The sequence below is a fragment of the Chiloscyllium punctatum genome, chromosome 7 (assembly GCF_047496795.1).
Source record: "Chiloscyllium punctatum isolate Juve2018m chromosome 7, sChiPun1.3, whole genome shotgun sequence".
NCBI classification, from domain to species: domain Eukaryota; kingdom Metazoa; phylum Chordata; class Chondrichthyes; order Orectolobiformes; family Hemiscylliidae; genus Chiloscyllium; species Chiloscyllium punctatum.
The window spans coordinates 112,956,476-112,969,010 of NC_092745.1; the positions used below are offsets into that span (position 1 = coordinate 112,956,476).

The following is a 12,535-nucleotide window of genomic DNA, read 5'->3' on the forward strand; positions in this document are numbered from 1 at the left end:
AGATCTAGTACTGTCCAATCTAATTCAAAGATTGATTTGCAAGCAAGGCTCCAGCTTTGAGAATATCATTTTAAATAAATGTGGGAGAAGACATTGTGAAATCATTTCAGTGCACAAGATTTTCTAATGCCAGTAGCAGATCACAGAGTGATCAGCAGGGGTCAGCTCCCTAACACTGCAATCAATGACTCATCTCACTCAACTAAACACAGCAAACTAGAGAAACTCAGCAGGTCTGGCAGCAGCTGTTGAGAGAGAAACAGAATGAAGGTTTCGAGTCTGGTATGACTCTTCTTCAGAACTGAGCATCCTGCCAGATCCTGGCCGTTACTGCCAACAAAATGACTGGAACAGGAATGAACTGCGTAAAGGCTGAGCATTTAGAATTGAAGACAAAAAGACCTTTTTACTCGCAGGTGAATCTGACTAGACGCAACATTCTTTGTACAGAGTTCACAAGCACCTTTTGCACTTCAGTAAAGTGTGTTCGTGCTTATCAAGAGACATAAGACCATTACTATAAATGGCAATGCTCCCTTTAAAACATCAAAAACATTGCAACTGAATCCCAAATCTGGCTCTTATCTTACCTTTCCCTTCAGACTGCTGTGAATGAACACCAGAACAATCCGTGGAATCCTGACAAGAGTGATTAGAAGTGAACCTTTAACAACCGTTCCCAGATGGTAATTAAAGAGCCTTGAACCAGAAGTAAGGATTGGATGGCTGGGTGGATTCTTTTTGTCCCTGAGGAAAGATTTCAGTGATTGTGAATTAGACTGAGCTCTCCAGCAAAGCAAACCAAAACAAATGTTAAATGCGAGCAAGTCATGGTGTGTAAATCAAGTCAGAGAGTCCAACATGTTCAACTGCTGATGGTGTTCGGTGAGGAGTTTGTGGGAGTCGGTGCTGGAAGAGGAGTTTGTGGGAGTCGGTGCTGGAAGGGGAGTTTGTGGGAGTCGGTGCTGGAAGGGGAGTTTGTGGGAGTCGGTGCTGGAAGAGGAGTTTGTGGGAGTCGGTGCTGGAAGGGGAGTTTGTGGGAGTCGGTGCTGGAAGGGGAGTTTGTGGGAGTCGGTGCTGGAAGAGGAGTTTGTGGGAGTCGGTGCTGGAATTTGGGGAGTTTGTGGGAGTCGGTGCTGGAAGAGGAGTTTGTGGGAGTCGGTGCTGGAAGAGGAGTTTGTGGGAGTCGGTGCTGGAATTTGGGGAGTTTGTGGGAGTCGGTGCTGGAAGAGGAGTTTGTGGGAGTCGGTGCTGGAAGAGGAGTTTGTGGGAGTCGGTGCTGGAATTTGGGGAGTTTGTGGGAGTCGGTGCTGGAAGAGGAGTTTGTGGGAGTCGGTGCTGGAATTTGGGGAGTTTGTGGGAGTCGGTGCTGGAAGAGGAGTTTGTGGGAGTCGGTGCTGGAAGAGGAGTTTGTGGGAGTCGGTGCTGGAATTTGGGGAGTTTGTGGGAGTCGGTGCTGGAAGGGGAGTTTGTGGGAGTCGGTGCTGGAAGGGGAGTTTGTGGGAGTCGGTGCTGGAAGAGGAGTTTGTGGGAGTCGGTGCTGGAAGAGGAGTTTGTGGGAGTCGGTGCTGGAATTTGGGGAGTTTGTGGGAGTCGGTGCTGGAAGGGGAGTTTGTGGGAGTCGGTGCTGGAATTTGGGGAGGAGGAAGAGGAAATGGAAATGACAGAAAAGCTACAGTTCTGGTCCCAGTGAGGGGTTGGTGCAACAAGAGAGCCGGTGGTCTACTGCAGGGCAATCATAGAATCATAAAATCCCTACAGTGTGGAAGCAGGCAATTTGGCCCATCGAGTCCACACTGACCCTCCGAAGAGCTTCCCACCCAGAACCACCCCTACCCTATCCCAGAAACCCAGCATTTCCTCTGGCTAATCTACCTAGCCTGTATATCCCTGGACACTATGGGCAATTTAGTGTGGCCAATCCACCTAACGTGCACGTCTTTGGACTCTATGTCTATCTTCTCTCAGAAATAAGATTGAAGCAAAATATAATGGAAGAAGCGTGCTTGTGTGGTTGGAGGCTTGTAACCAAAGAGTTTTCTTCAAGTTTAGTATTGGTACCTCTTTTCCACTGATCTGGAATTGTACGTCGGAGATGCAATTTTCAGATGACATAAAAATTAGCCAGATCATTGACAGAGAGGAAGAAGTCTGTAGACTGCAGGATAGTCTAAATCCACTGGTCAGCTGGGGCAGAAAACCACGTGCTCAAAAGAAAGCTAGGTTCATTCTCCACCCTTTCTCCCCTCCGCAGGATCCACAGATCGCTGAGATAAAAGAATTCTGGAGATTCACTGCCCCCAGGAGAAGAAATTCCTCCTCAACTCTGTCCTAGCTGGGATTACTCTGAAACGATGACCTCTGGTTGTTAATGGTCCCATAACGGGAAAACAGTTTCTCTATGAACAACTGGTCCAGCCTCTGAAGAATACTTTCGGTTATTATGAGGAATTGAATATAAAGGTACAGATGCTATGCTTTAGTTATACAGGAACATTGCTGAGACCACATCTCAATAATATGCGAGGCTTTGAGCTCCTTATTTAAGGAAGATGTTCATGCATTAGTGGTGGTTCAGAGAAAGTTTACTTACATTGACACCTGGATTGAATGAGTTGCCTCATGAGGAAAATTGTACTGACTAGGCTTATTTCCATAGGAATTTAGAAGAGAGAGGTTGCTTTGTTTGAAGTTTAAGAGATCCTGAATGCTTTTGACAAGTTGAATGTTGAAAGGATATTTCATTTTGTGGATGAGTCAGAGCTGAGGAGCACTCTAAGTATTAGCAGTTGCCTTTTCAGGATATCCTACAGAATCATATCATACAGATATAGATGATTGTGTTTTTTCCCTCAGAGCGGAGTAACTTTAGAGGTCTCTGCCTCAGAAGGGGTCATTGAATATTTTTAAGGCGGGGCAGAAGGATTCTTTTGAAGAGTCATACCAGTCTCCAAACATTACTTGGAGAAAGTGAAGACTGCAGATGCTGGAGATTAGAGTCGAGAGTGTGCTGTTGGAAAAGCACAGCAGGTCAGGTAGCATCCGAGCAGCAGGAGAGTCGATGTTTTGGGTGAAAGCATTTCCTCAGGAATCATTACTTGTGTTTCTCACTCCACAGATGCTGCCAGACCAGCTTCTCCAGCAGTCCCTTTGTTTTTTGTAGATAGACTCTTGTTAGGCAGGAGAATCGAGCGTTATCAGAGGTAAACAGGAATGCGGGCTTCAGAACACAAACGCCTCTTATTGATGGCAGAGCAAGGTTGAGGGGGAAATGGCTCATGTTTGCTCCTCATTCATATGTTTCTATGGATCATTACATCAGTTCAGAGGCAAGATGCAGGAAATGAAAGGATCACCAATGTCAAAAGGATCAGTCTCCCATTAGGGCTTTTGCCAGAAACTTCGATTTTCCTGCTCCTCGGATGCTACCTGACCTGCTGTGCTTTTCCAGCACCGCTCTGATCTAAACTCAGTCTCCCATACTCCGTCCCCACTTCCCCATGGAAATCTTTGGTAAACAAAGTCCATCCATCACCAGCAGGTTGTAGGTCATCAGCACACACCCATTACAGAGAATTCATGCTCAATTGCACTTTTAGATTATTTCTAACCTGTTTATTTAATGGCAATTTATATTTTCTCATGTACAAAGCTTGTTAAAGGTAGCAAGAAACTGCAGTGCAAATTGAGCTTAAATGCTGAGCCCTTTCAATTGAAAACCTCCAATATAATGAATCATAGAATCCCTACAGTGTGGAAGCAGGCCATTTAGCCCAAATCCACACCGACCCTCCAAAGAGCATCCTGCCCCCTAGACTATCCCTGTAAACCTGCATTTCCCATGGCTAACCGACCTAACCTGCACACCCCTGGACACTACAGGCAGTGTAGCATGGCCAATCCACTTAGCCTACATAGGACAATTGATTAGGAAACTCACACAGTCCCTGGGAGCTGAATCGAACCTGGGTCCTTGGCACTGTGAGGCAGCAGTGCCAACCACTGAGCCACCGTGCCACCCCTAAATGATGTAAAGATTACCCAAGCACTAATGAATCCATTGGCTGACTGTTCAGAATCATCACCTTCCTAAGTGAAGATCTTTTGATCAACATTTGATCATCAGTACATTGTTATCTACCTTCTGACTTTTGAGAGCTGCTTTAACGACCTCAAGTTACTACCCAGGATCCTCATTCAGGGGTATCCACCCTCTAGTGATCAGAAATTCAGGACCACAATTTTCTGACAATCGAAATTGGACATTAGTTTTCAAAACTTGATAACTCTTTCCATTCAAACATATTGACTGGTGTCAACATCAAGGTCTTGCCAATCAGGTAGACAGTGGGTAAAATTGAGAACTAGATGCCTCATTTTCTGGCCTAGGGTATGCCTTAGTTCCAGAGTACCATTCTGTACCGGTAAATTTCTCATAGATAGATATAGGGCAGATTTTAGAGGTAGTTTCTTTACTCAGAGAGTAGTAGGGGCGTGGAATATCCTGCCTGAAACAGTAGTAGACTTGCCAACTTTAAGGGCATTTAAATGGTCATTGGATAGGCATATGGATGAAACTGAAATAGTGTAGGATAGATAGACTTCAGATTGGTTCCACAGGTTGGCGTAACATCGAGGGCCGAAGGGCCTGTACTGCGCCGTAATGTTTTATGTTCATAATGTCTTACAGCCCATAAATACTTTGGAAATGTCACGGATGCAGTGGAGGAAGAACCAATATTTCTCATCCTTGTAGTGAAGCCACACTGATTTGCAGGTAATGATTGAAAGATGAGATGTCAAAACCATTCAACACAACAGCATGGTTCTTCTTGACCAACTCCTACCTGTTGAAGTAGCAGCACACAACAGCCCCCGCAATTGTTATCTGCTGACATGCAACGAGAAATTCACTGGTCCAGATCAGTCCAATTACATGGTACCACCACATGTACCGTATGCCAGACAGTGGTCTGTACTCAACCAGATTGTCTGCAGTAACATGAACATTACCTGGAGATTTAGAAAAAAAAACATGAAATACAAAAACACAAAAATCAGAAAGGTATAACATGTTGTACTGACATAACATTTATTACCTCAAGGTCCTGGTGTTGGACTGGGGTGTACAAAGTTAGAAATCACACAACACCAGGTTAAAGTCCAACAGGTTTATTTGGAAGCACTAGCGTTCGGAGCGCTGCTCCTTCATCAGGTGGTTGTGGAGTATAAGATTGTAGGACACAGGACTATGACCTGGTGTTGTGTGATTTTAAACATTTATTACATCAGCATGAAAACTCCACACAAGAAATTTCACCTTTCCTTCAAACTGAAACTGATCAGCATTTGGTAACGAACAAAGTAGCTTGCCAAAGTCAAGAAGCAAATGAAATTATCAAGTCTCAACTGCCTGGTAAAATAGGCTGCAATGATCTACAAGGGAAGACAAGTCTAGATTAGAGTGCATCAACCAAATCATCCGCCGACATTTCCGCCACCTTCAAAAAGACCCCACCACCAGGGATATATTTCCCTCCCCACCCCTTTCCGCCTTCCGCAAAGACCGTTCCCTCCGTGACTACCTGGTCAGGTCCACACCCCCCTACGACCCACCCTCCCATTCTGGCACTTTCCCCTGCCACCGCAGGAACTGTAAAACCTGCGCCCACACCACCTCCCTCACCTCCATCCAAGGCCCTAAAGGAGCCTTCCACATCCAAAGTTTCACCTGCACATCCACTAATATCATTTATTGTATCCGTTGCTCCCGATTTGGTCTCCTCTACATTGGGGAGACTGGGCGCCTCCTAGCAGAGCGCTTTAGAGAACATCTCCGAAACACCCGCACCAATCAACCAAACCGCCCCGTGGCCCAACATTTCAACTCCCCCTCCCACTCTGCCGAGGACATGGAGGTCCTGGGCCTCCTTCACCGCCGCTCCCTCACCACCAGACGCCTGGAGGAAGAACGCCTCATCTTCCGCCTCAGAACACTTCAACCCCAGGGCATCAATGTGGACTTCAACAGCTTCCTCATTTCCCCTTCCCCCACCTCATCCTAGTTTCAAACTTCCAGCTCAGTAACTGTCTCCTTGACTTGTCCGGACTTGTCCGACCTGCCTATCTTCTTTTCCACCTATCCACTCCACCCTCTCCTCCTTGACCTATCACCTTCATCTCCTCCCCCACTCACCCATTGTCCTCTATGCTACTTTCTCCCCACCCCCACCCTCCTCTAGCTTATCTCTCCTCGCTTCAGGCTCACTGCCTTTATTCCTGATGAAGGGCTTTTGCCCGAAACGTCGATTTCGCTGCTCGTTGGATGCTGCCTGAACTGCTGTGCTCTTCCAGCACCACTAATCCAGTATTTGGTTTTCAGCATCTGCAGTCATTGTTTTTACCTTGGTGCTGGAAAAGCGCAGCAGGTCAGGCAGCACCCGAGGAGCAGGAAAATCAACATTTTGGGCAAAAGCCCTGATGAAGGGAAGACAGAGGGCCTAGTGGTATTTATCCGGAGGTCCAGGTAAGGTTTTGGGTTCAAATCCTGCCACAGTGGAATGTGACTTCTGTAAAATAAATCTGGGATTACGATTTGATTGTCAGGAAAAGCCCACCTGATTCATTGATGTCCTTCTTTAAGGAGGGAAACAGCCATCCTTACCCAGTCTGGCCGACATGTGAGTTCAGACCCACAATAATGTGGTTGACTCTTAACTACCCTCTGGGACGGGCAATAAATGCTGGCCTAGCCAGCTATGACCACAGCCTGAGAATTAATAAAATATAGCCCCTGAAGCATTTATTCCGAGCAGCAGAGGTTCTTGGGCTGTTTATTTCACTTTATTTTTTTAATATATTTTCTTAATTGAGTCAAATGTTTGCTGCCTGAAACCTCAGAAGGAGCATCTCCCACCTCCTTCCACTGTCTGAAAGGCCTGAGTGAAGTATATCGATGGGTTTAAAGCATAAAATTCATTCAATGTGTATTCATCATTCACACCAAAGCCTGGCCAAAGGAAGATACATTTTGTGGAGAGGTGGGTAATGCCTTAACAAGTGCCAGCTTTCTGTGTTTCATTTGGTACATTTTCCAAAACTTTGCAATCAAGATTCCTTCACCTTTACATCGATATTACACAGTAGCTTGTAGGTACAGGATTGAATTACACCTTTGACAACTGCAGTTCAGAGAAATAATTCACTGGTTATAAAGCACTGTTGGATGTCCTGAGGCAGTAATAGCTTACTGAGTGCAAATGCAAGCACATTCTTACTTAAAGCTGTCGTGAATGTTGTAGTTATTGAAATATGTTAGAGCAGACAAATAACAGTCCTTTCCTCAAAGGCTACTTTGCAGTGTCCTAACATAATAGGAAGCTTCCTCAACATGTTCTGATCCAGAAGAATTACATTTTCTGTATTATCGAACAAAGAGACTATGGGGAGGTTGGGCCTGGATAGGGAAGCAAGGGGTACTTCAGCAAGGTTGGAGAAATGGGTGGGCTGTGGGTGAAGAGGGGGGTTAGAGGCAGGGCTGGGAGAGAAGGAAGGAAGGGCAAGACAGAACTGAGGTCTGAGGTAACAGGAAGGGGAGCAGATAGGGAGACAGACACTGACTGAGGGAGGCGAGAGAGACATGGACAGGGAGTGCTGAGGAAGTGTCGGTGGAGGAGGAGAGATTGTGTAGGGCACAGGGATCGGTGGTGGTGGTTGAAATAGAGGGTAGGAGAAACAGAGGTGGGATTGTAGGGAGTGGGAAGACAGAGTGGGGAGGGAAAGCTGGACAGAGGGGAGAGATCTGAGGATGTGGGGAGAGATAGAGTGATGAGAGGGACATGAAGGTGTAGAGAAAGGAAGTTGACGGGGAAAAGAGAGTTGGGGAGTGGTGAATTGGGGCATTAAAAGGTTGGGTGAATAAATGTTGGGAGAGAGAGAGGGGGTGGGGGAGAAGAGAGAGGGGAGAGATGGAATTCAGGGGGAGAGAGAAGGAGAAGGGGCAGCGGGGAGGGAGGGGGGGTGAGGGGGAGAAAGAGGTGGAAGAGAGGGAGGGAGGGGGAGATGGGGAAGAGAGTGGGGGCAGGGGAGAGAGACAAGGGATGGATGGAGAGGCAGGGGAGATAGAGAGGGATGGGGTGAGGGGGGGAAGAGAGGGGCAAGGAGAGAGAGGGCTGGAGGGAGAGAGGGCTTTGGGGGAGGGGGGCATTGGGGGGAAGAGAGGGGGGCAGAATGAGAGAGAGTGGTGGGGGAAGAGATGGGGGCGGGAGAGGGGTGTGTAAGTGAAAAAGGAGAAGAAAATGTAGAGAGGTGGGTGAGAAGGCTTAGGAGAAGTGAAGGGGGAATGACGGGAGTGTGAGGAGGTCAGAGGAAGCTGACCAGAGGGAACAAGGTGTGAAGGAGTGGTCAAGAGTGGCGGCAATGGGGTTACAAATGGGACGAGCAAAGGGATGATGAGGGACAAGAGGAGATGAGATTGGGGCAAGGGTCCAACGGTTATAGCCCATTAGGACCAACAAGCTGCAGTTGGCTGAGGTCACTAATGTGGGCAAGAGGGAAGTAAGGCAAAGAAATGGTGGAGAGGGGACATTCTGGGAGAATGAAGAAAAGACAGAAGTCGGGGGGGGGGGGGGAGTAAAACAATCAGATGCTGCAAAACAAAGAGTTTTGGATTTTTGATGGGAATCGACAGCAGGAGGAGAGAAAGACAAATGTTATTTTACTTATGTTTGCGCACATTCCCACTGCAAATTAGCTAGTTAACTAATAGCTTGTGGAAGACTAGAGGTAATGATTTACAACAACACCGGACGGTCACTTCTGATTTCCTGGAAACAAAGTCTGGGTCTGTTTATAATTAACAGTTACAGCTTTTGACAGGCAGTACAGAGGCGCCACCATGCGATGGGTTATGGGAGGCACAGTAACCTCAGCACAGTCTTACAGCTGGCAAAGGATTTGCCAACCAGATACTTCACCCATCCTGGAGAAAAAGGATAAGCACATCGCTAGACCCAGTTGATAAAGTAAAACTGACCCGAAATTCATTTTAAAATGAGAAAATGTTATCTGCCAGTGGGGCATGTTCCACTTCTGTTAGGCACATAAACTGTGTCACAACATCAACAGGCTTTAGGGGAGCTTTATTGCAAACACAATGCCAAAGCACGGTGGCTCAGTGTTTAGCACTGCTACCTCACAGCACCAGGGATCCTGGTTCAATTCCACCCTCACGTGACTGTCTGTGTGGAGTTTGTACATTCTCCCTGTGTCTGTTTGGGTTTCCTCCCACAGTCCAAAGATATGCAGGTTAGATGGATTAGCCCATGGGAAACATGCAGCCAAGTTAGAGGGGTGGGTCTGAGCGGGATGCTCTTTGGAGGATAGATATGGACTCAATGGGTCCCACGCAGTAAGGATTCCATTAGTGCTACATAGACCAACAAGCTGCAGTTGGCTGAGGTCACATGTAGCTTTGGTGGGCTTTTGACACACTGTGATTGGTAAACCCTTCTGTTCCCATCCTTTTAACAGCATCCACTTTTCCATCCAAGTATGGAAACCAGGGTTTTGGCTGACAAACGCAGCCAGCACATGATCTAACAAGCAGAAGGAGCACAGAGCAAGCAGAAAGGGTAGAGAAATAATGTACATGGATCGTGCCAGAAACGCATGGGTACACATACCAGGAAAGGACTGACTGACAGCTGGCTTTCCCTTCAGCTACAACAAGATACGGGGGGAGGGGGAGACAGACCTGATGGAGGTCTGTAAAACTCTGAAAGGTGTTGATAGACTGGACGCAGAGAAACAGCATAATTAATGGCCATTAATAGAAGATACTCACCCCCAAATCCAAGAAGGAATTTTACCCAAAGATCAAAGGAGGATGTGGCACTCGCCACCAGAGGGAGCAGTTGAAGCAAACAATCCAGTGGAAGTGGAAAACTGAAAAAAATGAAGAGGGAAAAAAGCACACAGGGAGAGAGGACAGGTTTAGATCAGGAAAGATAGGAAGAGCAGGGAGGTTATACTGGAACTGCAGTGAACTTTGGTTAAGACACAGCTGGTGTACCATGTGCAGTTCCAGTCACCATGCAATAGAAAGGATATGATTGCACTGGTGAGGGTGCAGATGAGATTCACTAGGGTGTCCTCTGGGGATGGAGCATTTCGGCAACGAAGAGAGACTGGATAAGTTTGGGTTGTCCGCTGGGTGACGAAACAACTGGAAATGAAGCTTCCAGCTCAGCGAGCAAACCTACATCCAGAACCTCAACCTGAGCTACAAATCTTCTCAAAACTTGCTGAAAGAAGTTGTGCATAGAGCAGAGGAACTGGGTGAGGTCCTTAATGAATACTTTGTATTGGTATTCACAAAGGAAAAGGACATGGTGGATGGTGAGTGTCTGGAGTGGTACGTTGATATTCAATATTCTATTCAATATAAAAAAGGTGTTGGATGCTTTGAAAAGCATCAAGGTAGACAAGTCCCCGGGACCTGATTGGGTCTATCCCAGAGTACCAAGGGAGACAAAGAAGGAAATTGTTAGGGCCTTGCCTGAAATCTTTGTTACCTCTTTATTCACCAGAGAGGTCCCGGAGGACTGGAGAGTAGCCAATATCGATCTTTGTTTTAGAAAGGCAATAGGGATAATCCGGGAAATTACAGGGTGATGAGCCTTATATGAGTGGGAGGGAAATTATTGGAGAAGGTTCTTAGGGATGGGAGTTATTCACATTTGGAAAAACGTGGACTTATTAGCAATAGGCAGCATGGTTTGGTGCAGGGAAGGCATGTCTCACAAACGTGACTGAGTTTTTTGTGGAAGTGCCATAGATGATTTATGAGGGCTAGGCAGTAGATGTGGTCTGTACGGACTTTAGCATGGCCTTTGACAAGGCAGGTCAATACAGAAGGTGAAATCACATGGGGTCTGCAGTGAGCTGGTAAGATGGATACAAACTTCCTTGGTCATAGAGGCAGAAAGCAGTGGTTGTAGGGTGTTTTTTCTGACTGGAGATCTGTGACCTGTAGTGTTCCACAGGGATCTGTGTGGGAGCCCTGTTGTTTGTCATATATATCAATGATTAGGAGGAGAGTGTAGGTGGCCTGATTAATAAGTTTGTGGATGGCACAAACATTGGGGGAGATGTGGACAGTGAGGAGGATTGCCAGAGGATACAGCAGGATATAGATAGGCTGGAGATTTGGGCAGCAAAATGGCACATGGAATTTCACCTGGACATGTGCAAGATGATGCATTTTGGAAGGTCTAAAGCAGGAGTGAAGTATACAGTAACTGGCAGTACCTGAAGAAAGATTCACATACAGATCTATAGTTCCTTGGAAGTGGTAACACAAGTGGATAAGGTGGTCAAGTAGACATGGGGCATGCTTGCCTTCATTGGTCAGGGCATAGAGTGTTAAGACCTCAAGTCACATTGCAGCTGCAAAGAACTTTAGGTAGGCCACATTTGGAATACTGCACACAGTTCTGGTTGCCGCACTTTAAGGAGGATGTGGAGATTTTGGAGAGGGTACAGAAATAGCTTACCAGGATGTCGTCTGGTTTGGAGGGTATGAGCTATGAGCAGAGATTGGACAAACTTGGTTTGTTTTCACTTAAATGCCGAAGGCCGTGGGGCAATCTGACAGACGTTTCCAAAATTATGAACGGCATGGACAGAACGGATAGTCAGAATCTTTTTCCCAAGGTAGCAGTGTCAATTACCAGGGCACATTTGGTTAAGGTGAGAGGGGGATAGTTTAAAAGAGATGTGAAAGGCAGGATTTTCTTTACACAGACAGTGGTAAATGACTGAAAGGGATTACCAGAGGAGATGTTAGAAACAGATACAATAGCAACATTGAAGAGACATCTTGACAGATACATAAACAGGCAGGAAATAGAAGGATACAGACCATATACAGGCAGAAGATTTTTAGTTTAGAGAAGTATTTTGTGTCAGCGCAGTCTTAGAGGGCCAAAGGGCCTGGCCCTGTGCTTTACTGTTCTTTGTTCTAACATTAGCCCTTGACTCCTGTGTGCTGGCCTTCTCCAGAACCTCTTCAGCAAATACTTGGCGTATTTCAATAAAATGTAACAACAGATGACAGGAAGGTTTGCCGTGAAGCTGATAATGCCACATCTCCTCTGGGGATTCTTAAGACCGATGGGGTATGAAAGCCGTGGAATGAAAATGGTACGAGTTGCTCATACTCTGAGTTGAGTAACAAGTGTTCCCTCTAATGGCTTCTTTTAAATAATGACGATTCATGGACTTAAACCAAAATTTGTCTTGAGAGTGGGAGAAATATGGAGGTTAAATCTCTTCTCAACCAAGACTATTTTAGGGCAGGGAATAGGTCATTGAGAAAGCAGAATTAGAAAGGCCAGTGCAATGATTGTAATGAGGTCATACAGGTGGATCTCATAGAATAGGAGTTCCCTGATTGGGGCTGTTAACCCAGTTCCATCAGGGAGCCCTGGCTGACATATAAAGAGGCATGTCAGAGATTTTGTTCTCCCTAGGA

The 12,535-nt window shown here is 46.3% G+C and overlaps 1 protein-coding gene across 2 annotated transcripts in view; it reads right to left on the bottom strand.

Annotated features, from left to right (window-relative positions):
- Window positions 1–12,535, bottom strand: part of LOC140480052 (choline transporter-like protein 3) — a 90,625-nt gene that overhangs the window by 34,059 nt on the left and 44,031 nt on the right. For both annotated transcript variants that reach the window (XM_072574613.1, XM_072574614.1), the window contains exons 10-11: window positions 4,848–5,013; window positions 591–747 (exon numbers count right to left, since the gene is read on the bottom strand). In XM_072574613.1, coding sequence (XP_072430714.1) covers window positions 591–747; window positions 4,848–5,013 — 323 coding nt within the window. The remainder of the gene's footprint in view (window positions 1–590; window positions 748–4,847; window positions 5,014–12,535) is intronic.